Below are 14,658 nucleotides of genomic sequence, written 5' to 3'. Positions count from 1 at the left end.
TCACTCTGCTGCAGCAGTTGATTAAATTTGGCCTTCGATGGCTAACAAAAATGGCTTTCATGGGTGCAAAGATCGGTTGCAATTTGATGTTAACAAACAACAAACGAAATAGGCCTAGGTTCATATTCAATCAGAACAGGCGAGTTGGAGTAACGTTCAAACGATTCTAAAGGTTTTTGGTTATTCTCGGTAGGCACTGTTGTTTACTGTTTTTTGCGGACCAAGATGAATTTTTCTGCCTGTAGCGATTACTGTGGTGACGCAAGGGTCATTCAACAAACAATCATAACGCCCAACAAGAAAAAGCTGACATTTTCACCCGAGGATACCGTGCTAGACGTTGGATGTGGTACCGGTGAAGATACCAAATTAACGGCGCTCAAAGTCGGCAAAGTAACAGGTCAGTTTTGAAAACAGTCTGAGGATCGTCCAAACCAGGTAGCTTGTTCAAACCAGAAGAATATTCCTCAATTACTTTTTTTTTATTGTATTATAGGAATTGATTCGTCGAAAGAAATGTTGGACTTTGCCATGAAAAACAATTCCTCCTCCAACATCACATATCTGCTGGAAGACGCACAGACTGTCGGTGACAATCCTGATCTGCGCGGGAAATTTGACAAAGCTGTTTCTTTCTTTGTCCTCATTTGGGCTCCTACTGACGTCATCAAGGCACTTGTGAGCATTTGTGATTGTCTGAAACCGGGAGGGGAAGCTCTAATCATCATGGACAGCCAAGATGACAACTATGTAATATTTGAGGCGGATCAGTTCTTGGAAGACCATATCAAATGGGGTCAATATGCAAAGGTAGAGATTGCACAGATTTCTGGTTTTGTTTTGGGTGTCGGGAACATTTTGGGGAAAATTGTTCCTTGATGATTCAATCATGGAATTTGGCTCACAGTCACATTATGTCACTGGAGCAATATTTCCCCCAAAGCATCGCAGATGTAAGTGTTGAAAGACAGCAAAAAAAGTAACGAAGCTGTTGGAAAAGCACCTATAATTTTGTAAATGTTACTCGTATTCTACAAATGAAAACACCAGGAGACGGAAATATTAATTACGGTGATCTTGACACCTTGTTTGTTATAATCGGTCGGGTATTGTTGTTGCGGTATGTGCTTACAGGTGAAAAGTGCCCATTTTCATTGTTGCAGTAACTCCTATTGATATAAACAGCTTTTAAAAGTTCCCGCTATTAGATTCACGCTGAATCAGAGGAAAGATCAATTTTGTCAATAGGAGTTACTGCAACAATGATTCCCGCGGTATTCTCGCGAGACTGCTGGCCCCGCGAGACTACTGCTCTCGCAACTACGGTCCCTTGTAGAAGTGGGCAACCCGCAACCAGCATTCGCGCGAGAGCACCGCCACAACTCGACTATCTCAACGCGGCAGACCATTAACGACTTGTCCACAAGTCTAGGCTTCTTCCCAAGTGTGTATAAAACTGTACTAATCAAATTCCTGTTCTTTTTATTCGACGCAAAATTATTTCATTTATAAAGTATGTTTTCTTGTCAGGGCTTTAAAAACCAATGCCAGTTGTGGACTAAATCGGTACCAGCCACTGAGGATGTACTCCGTTCGTGTGGTTGGGCAAATCCCCATTGTGAAGTCCAGGAGCACGCCACGGACTTATCTGAGAAGCAATTTAAATGTAAGTCATGGTTCAAAACCACATATGTAATCATTGCTACATCTCGGAGCTTACAGCACCGTCCCACCTTGATTTTTATTTCAGGCACAATCAGGAAGCCCAAAACAAAAATAAAAAGGCCTAATTGCCTTAAAATGTTTAACAAGAGTCATAAAGTCATCATCTTTCTGCATCTTATAGCTTGTGGCACTTTTTACATTTTATTTGTCAACATAACCACACGTTGACCTTTCCTTAGGGTCAAAACAGCACGTTGAGAAAGAGTTCCGTCATGATTTATTACGAACAGACTTAAATGACATGTGTTTCCCCCTTTTTGTTTAAAGGATTTTGGTACTTTTTCAAAATGTCCATAGATTTACATTAAACTTACGGGGTTTGGAGATAATGATAGTGGAAAGCTTCCCTTTCAAATATTAATGTCATGAAAATACGTTTTGTAAATGCTTGAAATAATTTTGCCCCAAACCTACAGCACCTCAGCACATAATATTTTTAGGGAAGCTCTACTATCATTATCTTTAAACTGTGTAAGTTTAGTGTAAATCTGTGGACATTGTGTTTTTTTTTTGGTCCTACAAAAAGTACATACACCCTGTAACCAACCGAAACCTACAATCTTTTCTACACAATGTCTAGTTTAAATGTGTTTTGTTTAAATGTGTTTTTTTTGTGTTTCATTCGACAGTGTTTTTAAAGACCCTAATGCCGCAAATAACGAAGATTCACGAGAAGGAACGAGATGAGTGTCTGGAAGATTTGTGGGTCTGGGCCAAGACTCGCTACCAACCAAAACTCGGTGGCCAGACTGAAATTGTCACCCTCTCATTCAAGTTCATGGTAATGCATGCAGAGAAGTCAGTGTAAAAAAAATCTAAAGTCGACACCAAATGTCACATTATGTCTTTCAAAGTTGCCTAGTTCGGTAACAGTTTTTTAATAAAGAGCACAACAAATAGAACTTATATTATATTTTATTACATAAATATTTTTTTAGAGTAAATGCGCTACTGAAGCTAATTCATATCTTTGATCTTTTGAGTTTTTGAAATACTAACGTTTTTTAGAAAAAAATTAACGTTTTGACATAATCGATGACGTAATTATTTCGAAAAACTTGCTGTTCTGTCATGACACTAAAACTCTGCAGGGGCGGAGAAGGGGGGGGGGGGTATCGTTCATTCATTGATGTCAAGGGGATTACCGTTAACAAAGCCATAAGTCATGTGTAGGCTATTGTTAAATTACTTACTTAACTTCGGAAAGGGCAGTTTGATAATACATATTGTATGCATTGTGGTCACATATTAAGTAATTTCTCCAAAGTTTAATGACTGGGGTAGTCAAATTCCTTAATATCCTGGACCATTCCACATAATCTAAGAGGGTGTGTGTGGGAGGTCGTAGTCAGGCCCCAAATTCTGTTGTATTTTCAAAACCTAATAGTAATAATTGGCCTATTGCTTTTCGGCGTAAATAGGTACTAGCTCAATTACTGGGTAGATAAAGGACTCAATATGGTTGTCACTAGACATAAGCTGGGCATGTAAAGAATTCACTTTTAGTTAAAAAAAAAAACACTATTGAGAAATGAGCATACTACTAGCTTTCAAGCTAAGTAAAAGATTGTGTGATAAAAAGCCAATGCATGTCAATGTATAGTTTGTCTTTTTCCAGTTGATATTAGCCCATCAGGTAGTTGTTAAAGCGATTCTTTTTCTGCTTATTTAAGCAGCTCAAAGAGTTTGGGTGCGGGCCCATAGTGCTAAAATGTAATTTAAAAGACACTGGCCTATTGGTAATAATTCAGAATAATTATTAGGAAAAAAAACATATTGGTAACGAGCAATGGAGAGCAATTATAATGTAATTTAAAAGGCACTGGACACAAGCTCTTACTCAGAATAGTTGTTAGAATAAAAACATTGGTGTAATTTAACGAGCAATGTAGAGCAACTACAATGTAATTTAAAAGGCACGTATCACAAGTTTGTACTCAGAATAATTGTTAGAATAAAAACATTGGTAATTTAACGAGCAATGGAGAGCAATTATAATGTAATTAAAAGGCACTTGACACAAGTTCTTACTCAGAATAATTGTTAGAATAAAAACATTGGTGTAATTTAACGAGCAACGTAGAGCAATTACAATGTAATTTAAAAGGCACTGGACACAAGGTTTTACTCAGAATAATTGTTAGAATAAAAACATTGGTAATTTAACGAGCGATGGAGAGGAATTATAATGTAATTTAAAAGGCACTGGAAACAAGTTCTTACTCAGAATAATTGTTAGAATAAAAACATAATTGGTAACGAGCGATGGAGAGAGCTGTTGATAGTATGAACTCATTGTGGGAAACGACTCCCTTTGAAAAAACGTAGTTTTTGAGCAAGAGGTAACTGTCGTTTCTCACTCGGATATTAAAACTAAAAGACTCCGGGCTTGAAGCCTTGTATAAGGCATCTGAAAGCACACAAGTTTGGGCAACAAGGGTGTTTCTCTTTCATTATTCTCTTGCAACTATACGATGACCAATTGCGACCAAATTTTCACAGGTTTGTTATTTTATGCATTTGCTGTAGACTTGTGGACAAGTCGTTAAATCGGCCCCACGCGCTGAGATATTGCTCTCGCGAGATCACTGCTCTCGCGCGAACTGATGGCTCCCCGATTTCGACGAAATCGGGGAGCCATCAGTTAGCGATGGGGTGAGCACTATCTCAGCGCGTGGGGCCGGTTTAACGACTTGTTCACAAGTCTACATTTGCTGTGATACACCGTCAAGTGAGAATACTTGTCTTTACCAAAGGTGTCCAGTACCCAAGGATCAATCACCCCACCACCTTTGAATACTTAATGATGGGGCTGTGACAGTAAACAATAGTAAGAATATGTTGGTGATCCTTAAAAATGTAGCTCAAAACAAAGGATTGAAGGAGATACAACTTCTTGGGCAAGAATGACCGTAATTGTGATTTATTCAATATAACAAAAAACCGTGTGTGAACTGAACTGTTTGTGCACTCAGTACACAAAAGCATGTTTTCAAAGTAGGACCTAGACTGGTCCCCTGTCTTTATCCACAATGATGAAGACAGGTACTTGCTTTTCAGAACCAGTAATTTCATTGGAGGATACAATGATGTCATTGGATAAAAGTGTAGTGACGCAAACATTCTGTATCTATGTTTTGATTGGTCCGAGGTGACGTCTGACTGCACTTCTTGCGGTCGTCTGCATTTACTAGGTGAAAGGTGAAGATGGACAAGGATTGACCAACGCTAGAGGGCACTCTCATACGGCGTTATTCACGAGCTTCGAAGTGTGACGTCAGATGTTCAGGCTAAAGTAGGACCTTGACATAGACCCTTTTCGAAACGACGGCTTCGGCTTTTGGATTCGGCTTCAGGGTAGCCGAGAATGTGTCCCCCATGCATCGAGCGTCCACCAACGAGGGAACTTCAGTGGGAAATTTTGTTAGGTTTGACACACATTTTCACCCTTAAAGGCAGTGGACACTATGGGTAATTACTCAAAATATTTATTAACATAAAACCTTACTTGGTAACGAGTAATGGGGAGATATTGATATTTTAAAACACTGTGAGAAACGGCTCCCTCTAAAGTAACGCAGTTTTCGAGAAAGAAGTAATTTTCCACAAAATTTAATTTCGAGACCTCAGAATTAGATGAGGTATCGAAATCAACTTGCATCTGAAAGCACACAACTTCGTGAGACACGGTTGTTTTTTCTTTCATTATTATCTCGCAAGTTCGGTGACCGATTGAGCTCAAATTTTCACAGGTTTGTTATTTTATGCATATGTTGAGATACACCAACTATGAAGGCTAGTCTTTGACAATTACCAACGTGTCCACTGCCTTTAAAACAGCCATTTTTGAGCAGTAAAACACATTCGAAGACGTGTATTTTTGTACCAGTGTGGGCATGTTAAATAATTTAACGTTGCAGCTATACCATGAGAATAATTAGTCTCAATATTTTTTCACGATCTTTTCGTGACACACGAAAAGTTGTGGGCGTACGGTACACAACTAAAATAGTTCCGGTCGGCCGTCACAACAATTACCGACTTGATTCCAAGACTAATGGGAAGTAGCTATACCTCACTTCCCAGTCTTGTAATAAAGTCGGTATTTGTAGGTTCACACGAAATGATACTACTGCGAACATTTGCAGGCAGCCTACATTGTACATTGCTCCCCAAAGTTGAGCATTTTTAATGAAAAGGAACAAAATGTCTTATTTTATTGTTTTAAAAAGATTACAAAAGTCGCACGAAGGAAACAAAAGATGTAAAAATATAACTACATTTAATTCGGTCTAAAATGAAAGAGTGCCGATTCCCGAAGAGTGCCGAAGTTCACAGATTTACAAATAACTTACAGGGTTTACAGAAGGTAGTGGTGAAAGACTTCTCTTGAAATATTATTCCATGAAATGCTTTACTTTTTGAGAAAACATTAAAACAATATAAATTCTCGATATCGAGAATTACGGATTTATTAAACACATGTCGTGACACGGCGAAACAATGGTGGGTTTTCCCGTAATTTTCTCTCGACTCCGATGATAGTCTTGGCCCAAGACTATGGTGCTTGATTCTGGATAGTGTACACTCTAAATTACAGAGATTTAAATTTAAATCTTTTATAGGATTAAAATAAAAATAAATCCTAAAGATTTATTTTTAGTCCAAATCGATTTAATAAATCAACAATTATCCGCAGAGTCTATTTTGTTTTTCAATCCTCCGAACGATTAAAAAAGGACGCCAACTTTATGGACAGTGGACCAATCAGCGTGACGCGATTTCGTGACGTATTGCACGAACGTACAACTCAAAACTTTGTCGGCAGCCATTAAAATAAACCGACTGCATGCTAAACGCGCACGTTCAATTACAAATGTAAACGTACATGAACGATGATCAGTCATTCATAGTCACACAAGTTTCTTCGGTCAGAACAGTCGGCAGTAAGGAGGCAAAACTTCAATATTATTTCATGAGGCAGGTGAATCCAATCTTATGTAGGACGTAGTATATCGGATAGGATATGGATAGGTTTTTGCAATGATTGTTTACACGACGATCATGACCTGTGGTAAAAATTATATCTCGACGAAATTATGTTAATGTTATACATTTTATACAACGTCCACGTATATTTTGGTGTTGTATTAACGTCAGTGTGAACGTCGTTGTTAACTAAATAAACCAAACATTAACCATTCCATGGAGAAACGTTATCATGTCCATGGCCATGACCACACTCCGCATAGACAGATACAACGAACTTGAAGAGGAAAAGAGTGAATTTAAGACCGATTTTCACTCAGTTTCCCCCACCAAGTTCATTTTTTCCCAGCGACGACGGCGGACCAGATTTCAGCTCCCCGTTGCATATACTCTCTCTACAGTTCACGAACGGAAGTGTTTTAAATTACTGTTTGGTGTTGCTTTTGTTGGTCACCCAACATGATAATTAATATATGTAGATAGGGCAATATTTTACAATAGAAACGTGTCTAATTTAGACTCTGTGCTCTAAAAATAAAGAAAGAACGATTTCGATAGGCTAGCAAATTTAAATTAGTTAGAGAATCATGTTTCTTTTTAATAACATATCTTGAGTGAACCCATAGTGGTATTGTTTTGCAGAATAAATAATTTAAGAAAATGTAGTCCTAAATCCTGGAAAATATAATGCACAGATTTTTTGCGAGTCGAAAAAAAACAAAACATGACACAATTTTGTTGGACCAAATTGTCTCTAGTCAAAGCTTTGTTTGAAGTTCCATAGGCTACTACTAAAACTCTTTATAATAATGTGAGGTTTTCTTAATTTTTATCGTCTGAATGTTTCCATTTTTCAGGTGACCTGTCTTCCTTCTGGTCGCTGTTTACAGTTTTCTTCATTCAGGCAAAGTCAAGAGATTTCAATTGTATCTGATGCAAATTCCAACATAAGTAATAGTCAGATCAAGCTGGTAAGCACGTCTTGTGTTTTTTCGTTGATATATTATTCCCATATAATACAATTAAGATACAATTAAAATTTTGCATTAGTTGGCATGGTTGCTAAGGAAAGTAATACTTTTTACGATATGGTGGGAGATATAATTTAATACAAAACTGTTTTTAAAAACGAGTGGTTTGTTTGCATATGGCCACCTGAGCCCTATTGCAAGAGCCTTAATAACATAAACTAGAAAATAGAGACTGACATGTTTTTTATATTCAACGATTGTGTGCTGGTCAACAGAAAAACAACCGCCGTAACATATACAGTGACATATACTTTACATTTAGTTAATGCTACCATTTTCCATGGTAATGATGTGGAGGGTTTGTTAACACTAACAGTCGTCTGGATGTTTTCATGTTTCAGGTGACCTTTGTTCCTTAGTGTTTGCTGTTTACAGTTTCCTTCATCCAGTGTAGAAGTCAAGAGGTTTCAATTGTAGCTGTTGAGGTTCAGAACATTATTCAGAACAAACTGGTAAGTACTATTTCCCCTATAGATGGAGGTTGTTTAAAATTATGTTACTGAAATGTATTAACAGTGGTCCATTTCACTAAGCAATAACATTCATTGCAAGATAAATTGTCATTATTACCATGCTAATTTGTATTGTGACATCACACTTTACTTAGCAACTGCGATTGATTTGCAGCTAAAATCAAACTTAGCTCTTTGTGAAACCTGGGCCTACTAATTCCACTTTAAGCCACAATGTTATTTAAATCAGCTCTATCAGAAAGAACTCACATTTATTTAGAACTTGATTTCTTTGACGCAATTGCTTTTGCTATAAACAAGGAGTGAGTTTATAATAATATTATTTGAAAAACAATCACATATCCACGTTTGAGGGGCCCCTATAATAGCTGAGTAATTTGAAAGTATTGAATCTTGTCACATAAACATGCGGATTTACCTATATCAAGGTCACATTCACATACAGGCCAAGGGTCACTTTTGTGTTTGTTGTATTATACATACATGTTTTTGGATCATGGTTATGTCGACCAGGGACAGAATTCTTCAAATACGTTTCTTTGGGACTTAAACAACCCACCCCTTTTTCCAAACCGGTCAAGAAAAAACTCTGCATTTCAAATGAGAACATTTCATTATCACGAGCATGTTTTTTTTCAAATACAGGAGGGGAGTAGCACACACATCGATGAAGCAATTACAAACTTGACATCTAAAGAGATACAGCAACCTGAACAACTTCCCTGAGAGAAAGCTGAAGCAGTTTGTCTTTTGTATGGATTGCATACCAGTTAGTGGGGGGGGGGGGGTCGTCAGTAGTTGAAACTTTTGATAAGTTCTTAAAATCCGTTTTTTAGTGTGGGTCAGTCTGAAAAACCAACAACTTTGGAGATCCTTGCTGCAATGAAATCCGGTTATCCAACTGATATCAAACATAATTCACAAATCTAATTTGAAGTGGCATTCCCTTGGATACAGCATACAGTTTTGCTTAAAATAAATAATTTGTAGGAGAAAGGTAGTGCAACAGTTAATTCAAAAGCATTTAACAAATTGTTTGTGGCAATATCTTTTTTTTTAAACAAGTTATTTGAAATAAAGCTAGTGTCGTAACTAGACTGTCCATCTAGGAAACAAACAAATTGTTTTGTTTTAAAATTAAATCTCTCAAATGTGCCTAGAGGCTGTAAACAACTGGTTAACAACCACTCGAATCTTCTTAGAATATTTGAATGAAATTGCAGATTTAACCCTTGAGTGATAAACATGTAGCTACAAAATAGAACTTTTCTATGTATGGACAACATAGGTCAAATGTATGTCGAGGTTTATTGTCGAAACTATGTGTATTATTTAACTTGTATATTTGAAAATAAAAATTTGAAGGCAAATATTTTAAAACTGTTGTTTTTACTTTGTTTTGTTTTTCCTGCTGGTTCAGAAATCGTGTTTAATGTTTTAATCCCAAGGTATTACTTAGAAATGAATCCGAAAAGATTGCTAGCATCTAGGTTTAAATCATTCAACGGGTGAAGGTTAAATCTGTAAAGATTTGAAAAAATAAATCCACTGGTATTGATTAAATTAATCCTCCAAAGACTAATTGTTTTAATCTTTTGAAAGATTAATTTTAAATCCACGCTGATTGGTCCCTAACGACAATCCTTGAAAGATTTAAAATTTAATCCTGTGGATTTAAATTTAAATCCTTGTAATTTAGAGTGTACTACTCGTGGTTGAATCGCCAAAGCGCGCCCGCCACGGTATGATTTAGTTAATTGGACGGCTTGAAATCTAGTACACTATCCAGAATCAAGCCTTCACCATAGTCTTGGGCCAAGACTACTCCGGTGACCGATTGAGCTTAAATTTTCACAGGTTTGTTATTTAATATGTAAGTTGTGACACACGAAGTGCAGGCCTTGGGCAATACTGTTTACCGTTAGTGTCCAATGGCTTTCAGCCCATAACGATTCTTTGGGTCGTAAAACTGTAAACAAAATTGTGTGCGGAGCAGCATCGGTTCAGAGAGTAAGACTTATTAAATTAATTTTGGCCATTTTACAGGAAAGTACTGATTGAATGGGGATACAATGACCGTAACCGAGTGGGAAATTAACATGGGCTGACGAGGATGATTTAAAAGAGGGCGCTACCAGAAGAAGTTTGTACACAGTTTGCCATAATATGGGAGGACCGAATCTCCTGCCACACAATAAGCTCACATAAGGTAAAACCATATTGCATGGAGGTCAATTTTTAACTCCATGCAAGACCGATTTTGCATAATCATAATCTTTGCACACTAACGACCACGACAGTGCATGTGAAAAAAAAACCTGTATTAACTCTGCATCAATTGATTAAATTAAATTTGGCCTTCGATGGCTTACAAAAATGGCTTTCATTGGTGCAAAGATCGGTTGCAATTTGATGTTAACAAACAACAAACGAAATAGGTCTAGGTTCAGATTCAATCAGAACAGGCGAGTTGGAGTTACGTTCAAACGTTTTAAAAGGTTTTTGGTAATTCTCGGTAGACACTGTTGTTGACTGTTTTTGCGGACCAAGATGAATTTTTCTGCCTGTAGCGATTATTGTGGTGACGCAAGGGTCATTCAACGAGCAATCATAACGACCAATAAGAAAAAGCTGACATTTTCACCCGAGGATACCGTGCTAGACGTGGGATGTGGTACCGGTGAAGATACCAAATTAACGGCGCTCAAAGTCGGCAAAGTCACAGGTCAGTTGCGAAAAATTAACAATGGTTTGAGGATCGTCCTAACCAGGTAGCTTGTTCAAACCAGAAGACTATTCCCTAATTACTTTTTAAATTTTATTATAGGAATTGATCCATCCAAAGAAATGTTGGACTTTGCCATGAAAAACAATTCCTCCTCCAACATCACGTATCTGCTGGAAGACGCACAGACTGTCGGTGACAACCCTGATCTGCGCGGGAAATTTGACAAAGTTGTTTGTTTCCATGTTCTCCATTGGGTTCCTGACGTCATCAAGGCACTTGGGAGCATTTGTGATTGTCTGAAACCGGGAGGGGAAGCTCTAATCATCATGGACAACCACATTGTCGACTTATTTTTTTATTCCGCAGATTATTTTTTAGAAGACCATGTCAAATGGAGTAAATATGTTAAGGTACGTACATGTGAGCCGGTATAGATATATGCACATGCTTGTTCAATGTGTTGAAAGTTGTGTAGACATGATGATCATTTTCTGCCATATTGTTTGAGAAAATACATCCTTGTCATTTGACATTTGCGCAGGTTTTATGATTTATTTTAACATCAAAAAGTACAGATAAAGGCATTTAACGGCAACATAGCTGGAGCTGTCTAAAGGTCCAAAGTAAACATTTCTGACGATAGTTTGAGCTTCTTCCGGTCCCACTTCTTTCGGGACGCTTGGTGGCAGAAGACTCACAAAAGTAAAAGCCATTGTTGTCGGTAATGTGCGCATGCTCATAACTACGTTACAATGGACACTTACCTGGTAAGTCTGACGCCCCCATAGCGTTCCAAAATTGTGTATAAATCATGATCTACTATACATCTACATCTACATCTCACTGGTACTTGTCATCGTCTTTCAACAACTAATACAATAGAATACAATACAACAACACTTTCCGTTGGCCTTTCTGCTCACAAAAACACAGTAAGTAAAATGGTGCAACGTCAAAAAGGGGTTCAACCTTACCACAGATGAATAGTGGGCCTAAATAGAGAGTTAAAAAGTGAACCAATGGCAGGTACGGAAAAAGCCCCTATAAAAACAACAATAGTTGAAGTGCATATTGTTAAAAACGATATTTAAACTCATTTTCTTTATACTCGACGCAAAATTGTTTTGATATAAAGTTAACAGATGGTTTTCTTGTCAGGGCTATAAAAATCAATGTCAGTTGTGGAGTAAATCGATACCAGCCACTGAGGATGTACTCCGGTCGTGTGGTTATGCAAATGCCCATTGTGAAGTCCAGGAACACGTCATAGACCTATCTGAGAAGCAAATGAAATGTAAGTCCAAATTCAGAACATGACATAGTCATTGCGACGTCTTGAAGTTGCAGCACAAGCAGCAATTTCTTCGATAAATTTGTCCACTATTAATATCAATATTCCCCAAAGACCACGCCATAAAATCATAATCTTTGTGCTGTCCTTATAGCTTGTGGCACATTTTGACAATTTATTCTGAAACATAACCGCACGATGACCTTTCATAACGGTCAAAACCACACGGTTTTTTTTTTTTTTTTTTTGGGGGGGGGGATCGAGGTGGTTGATTTCAAAACATTCGATAAATCAGCTCAAAAGCTGATAAAACATATCAATTAACATATGACAACAATTGTTACAAGTACATTGAATATGCCATTTTATTAAAAAAGCCTTAATTAACGACTAGACTTTGACATTGTATTTGTTTCATTTTTATGTTCCCCCAACCGAACCCCCCGTTGTTTGCGACACAACGAAAACAATTTCCAATTTGAATATGTTTTGTTTAAATGTGTTTTTGGTGTTTCATTCGACAGTGCTTTTAAAGACCCAATTGCCGCAAATAACGATGATTCACGAGAAGGAACGAGATGAGTGTCTGGAAGATTTGTGGGTCTGGGCCAAGACTCGCTACCAACCAAAACTCGGTGACCAGACACAAAATGTCACCCTCTCATTCAAAGTCATGGTAATGCATGCAGAGAAGTCAACGTAAAAGACTCTAATGTCGACACTGAGTGTCATAGTTGATAATGGGGCTTTAGTCAATTTTGCCCAGTTCGTTAACAGTTGTTTAACAAAATCCCCCCAAATCAGGCCCCAGATTTTGTTTGTACAGTATTTTCTTAAAATATTGACCCTGATGCCTTTTCGGCGTAAAGTCGGGGTAGTACGCCAATTACTGTGCTACTAATTAATAAACTCAATATTGCATATAAGTCACTTTCAGTTTAAAGACATTGAAGACCAGTCTTCTCACTTGGTGTAGGCCTATCTCAACATAGTTCACAAAATAACAACCCTTTGAAGTTAGAACTCAATTGGCCGTCGAAGTTGCGAGCTAATAATGTAAGCAAAAATACCCTTGTCACAAGCTTTGTGTGTTCAGATGCTTGATATCGGGACCTAAAGAACTAATTCTGAGGTCTCAAAATCAAATTCAAATATCTTTAGTGGAAAATTACTTCTTTCTCGAAAACTACTTCAGAGCATAGGACCAATGTTCAGAGGTAGCCATTTCTCACAATGTTTTATACTATCAACATCTCTCCATTGCTTGTTACCAAGTAAATTGTTAGGCTAACAATTATTTTGAGTGCTTACCAATAGTGTCCAGTCCCTCTACCCCAAAGTAATACATGTATAGGAAAATGCACATAATTGTTTTCAAAATAAATAATTAGATTGTGGTTAAAACAATTAAATACTATATGTCAATTGTGCAAATTGTGTCTGCTTCCTTCTTCTTTTTGCTTACCAGGTAATTGTTAAAGCAATGTATGCAGGGCCCAACTTCATAGAGCTGCTTAAGCACAAATTTTGTATAAGCTAAAAAAAAATCATTGCTTAGTAAAACTATGTTACCGGGCATTACTCCACTCAAGTGTTATGCTAAGTAAACATGAGCTAAATATAAACTCCCGGGAAATTCCCGTGAGTTTTTGTTTTGTATTATTGTGAAGAGAGCGACCAAAAGTTCCCGGGAACATCCCGGGAAATACCTATAGTGTAAAAAGGGCTTAATTTCATCAAGCTTAGCAGAAAATACTACTTGGTAAATGTCTTTGCTAAAGTAATCATTGAGTGGGGCACCAGTCTTAACAATGTAAACTTAAGGTGGTTTTGACTGGTAACCTTTTCGGTGTCTTAGCATGTTTTTTTGGTGCTTAAACAGGCTTTATGAAATTGGGCCCAGGTGAAATAATAAATCACCTGGACAAAATATAGGTTTTCTCGGTCATCAATTTCGGCAATTGAGCAGCTAATTTTAACCACCAATCTATTCTTTTTCGTGCAAAATCGAATGCAAATGAAAAGGGTCATTCGATTTCGTATTATGATTAGTCAAATGTAATGTTGCTTCATTCAATTTTAACAATTCATTAAAGCAGCATTCAAAATCGCGCGCTTCTTGAGGCGTGTGTGTCACGAAAAAGAATGACGATACGCTCAAGGAATTTGACTCGACTCAAAACGTAATTGGATGGTCGAATTCTGAAATTGAAACGCAGTAACAACTGGAGAGGCAAGACAGCTTTAATTCGAACGCATGAAATTGAAATTGGCTGCTCATTGACTGAATTTGACCGAAAAAAACCCTGTCGAATTCAGAAAATGAGCAGCCAATTTCACTTTCAAAAGTTTAAGTTGAAGCTGTTTTGCCTCTCCAGTTGTTACTGCGTTTCAAATTCAGAATTCGGCCATTTAATTTCG

At 37.4% G+C, this 14,658-nt stretch overlaps 2 protein-coding genes and 1 long non-coding RNA gene across 3 annotated transcripts; all 3 read left to right on the top strand.

Moving 5' to 3' along the window:
* The first annotated feature begins 216 nt into the window (after window positions 1–216).
* LOC139941077 (putative methyltransferase YqeM) lies at window positions 217–3,988 on the top strand. The gene is made up of 4 exons (XM_071937499.1): window positions 217–400; window positions 497–810; window positions 1,531–1,666; window positions 2,355–3,988. The coding sequence occupies exons 1-4, from the start codon at window positions 226–228 to the stop codon at window positions 2,531–2,533; spliced, it is 804 nt and encodes a 267-aa protein (XP_071793600.1). The 5' UTR covers window positions 217–225; the 3' UTR covers window positions 2,534–3,988.
* Window positions 3,989–6,576: 2,588 nt separating this feature from the next.
* LOC139940719 (uncharacterized) lies at window positions 6,577–9,663 on the top strand. Its single transcript, XR_011786497.1, has 4 exons — window positions 6,577–6,705; window positions 7,572–7,685; window positions 8,087–8,197; window positions 8,864–9,663. It is a non-coding gene; the product is annotated as an uncharacterized lncRNA (long non-coding RNA).
* A 1,096-nt stretch (window positions 9,664–10,759) lies between these two features.
* Window positions 10,760–13,035, top strand: LOC139941195 (juvenile hormone acid O-methyltransferase-like). Its single transcript, XM_071937656.1, has 4 exons — window positions 10,760–10,943; window positions 11,046–11,356; window positions 12,105–12,240; window positions 12,762–13,035. Exons 1-4 carry the CDS (start codon window positions 10,769–10,771, stop codon window positions 12,938–12,940), a joined length of 801 nt encoding a protein of 266 aa, XP_071793757.1. The 5' UTR covers window positions 10,760–10,768; the 3' UTR covers window positions 12,941–13,035.
* The last annotated feature ends 1,623 nt before the right edge of the window (window positions 13,036–14,658 follow it).

Source organism: Asterias amurensis, chromosome 8 (genome assembly GCF_032118995.1).
Source record: "Asterias amurensis chromosome 8, ASM3211899v1".
NCBI lineage: Eukaryota > Metazoa > Echinodermata > Asteroidea > Forcipulatida > Asteriidae > Asterias > Asterias amurensis.
Note: the sequence above shows the minus strand (reverse complement) of the source record. Positions and strands in the feature narration are given on the sequence as shown.

Coding starts and splice junctions, on each gene's coding strand:
- LOC139941077 (XM_071937499.1), top strand. CDS start 226: ATGAATTTTTCTGCCTGTAGCGATTACTGTGGTGACGCAAGGGTCATT. Junction 811..1,530: donor AATGGGGTCAATATGCAAAG/GTAGAGATTGCA, acceptor TTTTCTTGTCAG/GGCTTTAAAAACCAATGCCA. Junction 1,667..2,354: donor ATCTGAGAAGCAATTTAAAT/GTAAGTCATGGT, acceptor TTCATTCGACAG/TGTTTTTAAAGACCCTAATG.
- LOC139941195 (XM_071937656.1), top strand. CDS start 10,769: ATGAATTTTTCTGCCTGTAGCGATTATTGTGGTGACGCAAGGGTCATT. Junction 11,357..12,104: donor AATGGAGTAAATATGTTAAG/GTACGTACATGT, acceptor TTTTCTTGTCAG/GGCTATAAAAATCAATGTCA. Junction 12,241..12,761: donor ATCTGAGAAGCAAATGAAAT/GTAAGTCCAAAT, acceptor TTCATTCGACAG/TGCTTTTAAAGACCCAATTG.